This window comes from Canis aureus, chromosome 27 (genome assembly GCF_053574225.1).
Source record: "Canis aureus isolate CA01 chromosome 27, VMU_Caureus_v.1.0, whole genome shotgun sequence".
Taxonomy (NCBI): Eukaryota; Metazoa; Chordata; class Mammalia; order Carnivora; family Canidae; genus Canis; species Canis aureus.
In genome coordinates, this window is record NC_135637.1 from 27,804,450 (window position 1) to 27,808,968 (window position 4,519).

The following is a 4,519-nucleotide window of genomic DNA, read 5'->3' on the forward strand; positions in this document are numbered from 1 at the left end:
TTATGATATACATAATGTAGATAGGTTTTTTCAGTTTCTTCTTATAATAGGTATTACTATAGTGAACATCTTTATGCATTTAGCTAATTATCTCCTTTAAAGAAAAAAAATTAAATGACCATTATTCATCTCAGGTTATGGTTTTCTTTAGCAACATTACCCCACTTCTTTCCAAGTTTGTGCATTAGAAAACTAGAATCTATTTTCTTCTCTTAAAAATCTTGTTTCTTTTAAACAAATTTAAAGAGCACCTGGCTGGCTCAGTTGGTGGAACCCTCTTGATCTCAGGGTTGTGAATTTGAACCCCAGGTTGGGTGTAGAGATTACTTAAGTAAATAAATCTTTTTAAAAATTCAAATATGGGGGATCACTGGGTGGCTCCATGGTTTAGCACTTGCCTTTGGCCCAGGGCATGATTCTGGAGTCCCGGGATCAAGTCCCACACCGGGCTCCCTGCGTGGAGCTTGCTTCTCTCTCTACCTGTGTCTCTGGCTCTGGCTCTGGCTCTCTCTCTGTCTCTCATGAATAAATAAATAAAATCTTTTTTAAAAATTTTCAAATATGACTAAAATATATAGCACAGAAAGTGCACATTTTCTATGACCATCTAACCATCGTGCCCCCGAGCACTACTTACTCTCCTACTCTATCCTTTCAAGATAACCAGTTGGCACACAGCCTTTATTTTAAAATGGTTTCCAAAGGTCCACTTAATGGGATTTGCTGGTGGGAGGCTCTGCATTTCGTTCCTTCATGAACCAAAGGACTGCAATAACACCAGAGTAAGAGCATGAGGAGAAAATATGAAGCTACACAGTATTTGTTTGCTAATATCCCTTCCTAGTCATTCTAAATGTCTGTGTTTAATTCACTCAAAAAAGACTGAGTGCCTGCCATGTGCTCAACCCTGTCCTGAGCATATGGGTGAGCAAAGCAAAGGTGCCTGCCCTCCTGGAACTCACATTCTAACAAGGATAGATGATAAACAATAGATAGAATGCCCTTCATTGAATATTAGGAAGTGAGAAATGTTTATGGAAAAAAGAGCAGAGCTAAGGAAAGAGGATGTGTAGGGTGCAAGTTGTAATTTTAAATATGGTGGTGACAGTGGGCCTTGCCAAGAAGGTGGCAAGATGGTTAAACAAAAACATGGAGGAGGCAGAGGAGTAAGCCAGAGCTGGCTTAGGGTTCCAGGACAGCTAAGCTGTTTCCACAGCACTGGGAGCCCGCTGTTTGTTTTCCCCTTGGGAAGAGCTGCTGAGTCCATGAAATGTCTCTTCCTGAGCAGATCCATTGATGTGGAAACAGTCTGAGGACTAGAAAGAATCTTTAAAAGGCACTTAGTCCAATTGCACCTTTGATAATTGCATTTTCTCCAAGACATGAGACAAGCTTTTTTCTCCCTGGACTCTTTTTTTTTTTTTTTTTTTTTTAAGCTACCCCCTTGAACAAGGTCAGCCTTCTCACAGTGCTGTCTTCACAGCAACCCCACACAGTAGCTATAACATATCATCCCCATTTCCTGCAGAGGCACGAGGTTAAGGGGCTTGCCCAAGGTCACACAACTAGGAAGTGGTTGAGCTGCAGGCCTGGGTACCTTGCATAGCATCCAGTGGCCCTGCCCTTATCTCACCTGCCTCCAACTTACCCCTTTTCTTTCTAGACCTGCATTCTCAAAACTGGAGGACTCCTTTGAGGCTCTCTCCCTGTACCTGGGGGAGCTGGGCATCCCGCTGCCTGCAGAGCTGGAGGAGCTGGACCACACTGTGAGCTTGCAGTACGGCCTGACCCGGGACTCACCCCCCTAGCCTTGGCCCAGCCCCCTGCAGGGGGGCGTTCTGCATCCACCATTGCCCCCTCTGCGCCCTGTCCCTGCTGTGGGCAGGACCGTCCGGGCTTCCTGTGGATTGGCAGCTTGTTTAGAACAGAACAAGCCATCTTTACTACCTCCCCAGGAGGCGAGCGGGTGCAGCACCAGGGAAACACATCACAGGTTTGGGGGCCTGGTTACTGTCTGTAGATCCAACACTCGCCTGAAAGCTGTGAAGAAAGAAAAAAAAGGAAAAAAAAGAAAGCCTGGCCCATGATCCAGGAAGAATCTGTTACTCATGACCACTTGGGAACCCCTTGGCATTGGGATTCTGGAAGGTTCTTCCTTACACTAATCAGCATGACCTGGACCTGCTGGGCAGGATTCCAGGGTGAACCTGCCTGTGGGCTCTGAAGTCTCCGGTCTAGCTAGGTACAGGAGGACTTCAGGTGGGAGTGTAGACAAGAGAATGGTGGCCAAGTGGCTATCCAAGGATGTGAAATGACAGTGGTGCTACACACCCCCTTCCACTGTGTCCCCCTTCCCCTGTGAGGGGGCAGGTTTTGAAGAGTCCCTGAATTTGTGGTGGAACTGACCAGGAGTCAGCGGAAGGGCTAGTTTGTTCATCTCCCAGGCCTAGGGGCCACATCACTGTGAGGGGGATCTTCCACCTCATGTTCTCAAACTGTACTGCTAGAGGCTCGCTGAGAGTTCCTGGGCCTCTCTACCTGCAACAAGCACTCACCCACAAGTGCAGCATGAGGCTGGGGCCTGGAAAGAAAGGTGTCCTGCCTTCTATAAAGCCCATATCCTGGCTGCTGTCATTCATACCTTGGTGGGCACCTCAGGAGCCCGAGGCATTTAAACTTAGTGCTAGATGGGTTCTGGAGGATTGTGTGGCTTGCCCCAGGCCCAACATATGAGTCAGGGAAATGGGAATCTCAGCAGTCTCTTGGCCCTTCCCTTGTGGCAGCCATTGCTCACCCTTCACCATACCTGGTCTAGGCAGCAACGAGGTGGTGGCAGAGTCCCGGAACTGGGATGCTGGGAAAGACCACTCCCTGAGCTGGGCTTTCTGGCTTCTATTTCCCTTGTTGGTTGGCCCAGCTCACTAGCTCCTGGCTTCAGCTTCTTGACAGTTATGGGCAATGAAAAGCCCTGGAGGCATGCTCCACCTTGGCTTCCGAGAAGGCCAGGGACATTCAACACAACAAAATTTGCCTCCTCCTATGTGTCTGTGAGCTTGCACCATATTTAACAAATTGGGAATGGGTTTGGGATATTACTGCGATGTGTGGTGGTTGTGGGGTGGGGGTGGGGGGAGGCAGTGGCGGGGAGTGATCCAGGAGAGTGGTTGATGTTAATACTGTTTTGTTGCTCTGTTGGGTGATATGTGAAATACTGTACATAGGCCTGATAAATTGTGGGATTAGATGTCCTCTCTGGACAGAGTTTACCTGCTATATAGACCATACTTACGTGTGGAGTGTGCAAGCTTGCTGTAGGGTTGAGCCCTGGCTCCCAGCAGCTCTAAGTCAGCATTTTGTGGCTGGTTGTGCCTCAGCTGTCCCCAGCAAGCATGGGAGTGGTGGGCCCACTGTGGGCCATTGAGCAGACCAAATAAATTAAACAGTTAACATAAGTGAGTGATGTTACTGAGAGTGAAAAAGTGAATTGGAGCCTGGCTCAGCAGGATACACGTGGGAGGTCTGCTGGTCACTTTCAGGCCCCTGCTCCATGACTCCCCACAGCAGAGGACTTTTTAAGCCCCTGCGCCTCCCCCCCCCCAACTCTAATCCCCTCTTCTTATGTAGACACCAATCTGCTCCAGAGAACAAACACATCCCACCTGAGGCAACCCAGTCCTTGAAGCAGGTCTGATTCTGACCTGCAGGCCAAGTGCTTCCTTTGGAGCCATACACTTACACCCTCTGAATGCCTGGATATCCTCCCTGCAGGGCCTGGTTCCACAGTCATAAAGGGAAGAAATAAATGCAAGTCACCTTCACCCCTTGTGTTTTTCTTCAAGTATTTGAGAGAAGACTTGTCCTTGCTTTCTACACATGGGAGATGTGGCACATTGGGCAGGATGAGATCTGGCTAGTGGGATCCTGGGTACAGTATAAATCCATATACCCAAAGGTGATTTCTCCCAGAATTTGGGAAGTTCAGTTAAGGACAGAATCTGGTTCCTGGCAAAACTGATAATATATGGTGCCCCTTGTTTCTAGAACTATACAGCAATGCCTGGGCATGGGCAGAGGTCACCCTGGGTGTTCCTAGAAGCAGAGAACCTGCTGCTGAAATCTCACACTGAAAGTCCAACAATTTCCTATTGGTAGCTTCTTCTCCAGTCCTAGGAGTCACCCCACAGGGACCTTCCTCTACCTAGAGCTGCTTCCTGCAGCTCAAGGACCCATTCCCCTCTGCACACCTATCCTTCCCTTTGGCTGCTACAGCACCACCACCCATCACTTCTATCTCCAGCCCCTGCAAAGGGCTCCCTGGATGTTCATTTTAACTACTTCCACCTCCAGAAGAATGCTGAGGGGGGAGAAGATTTGCAGTGACTGAATCACCTACGGGGAAGCCAGCATACCCATCTTTCCTACAACTTCCACCTGAATGATTCCTAGTGATGCCAGAACACAGCAGTTACCCGCATCAGTTACAGGGCCAGGGTTAATGAAAACACAGGTGTGGACAAGG

At 48.5% G+C, this 4,519-nt stretch overlaps 1 protein-coding gene across 5 annotated transcripts in view; it reads left to right on the forward strand.

Annotated features, from left to right (window-relative positions):
* LIMK2 (LIM domain kinase 2) overlaps positions 1–3,818 on the forward strand; it is a 62,544-nt gene extending 58,726 nt beyond the window's left edge. For all 5 annotated transcript variants that reach the window (XM_077874360.1, XM_077874361.1, XM_077874362.1 and 2 more), the window contains one exon: positions 1,664–3,818. In XM_077874360.1, the coding sequence (XP_077730486.1) occupies positions 1,664–1,808 (145 nt within the window). In that variant the 3' untranslated portion in view covers positions 1,809–3,818. The remainder of the gene's footprint in view (positions 1–1,663) is intronic.
* Positions 3,819–4,519: the final 701 nt, after the last annotated feature.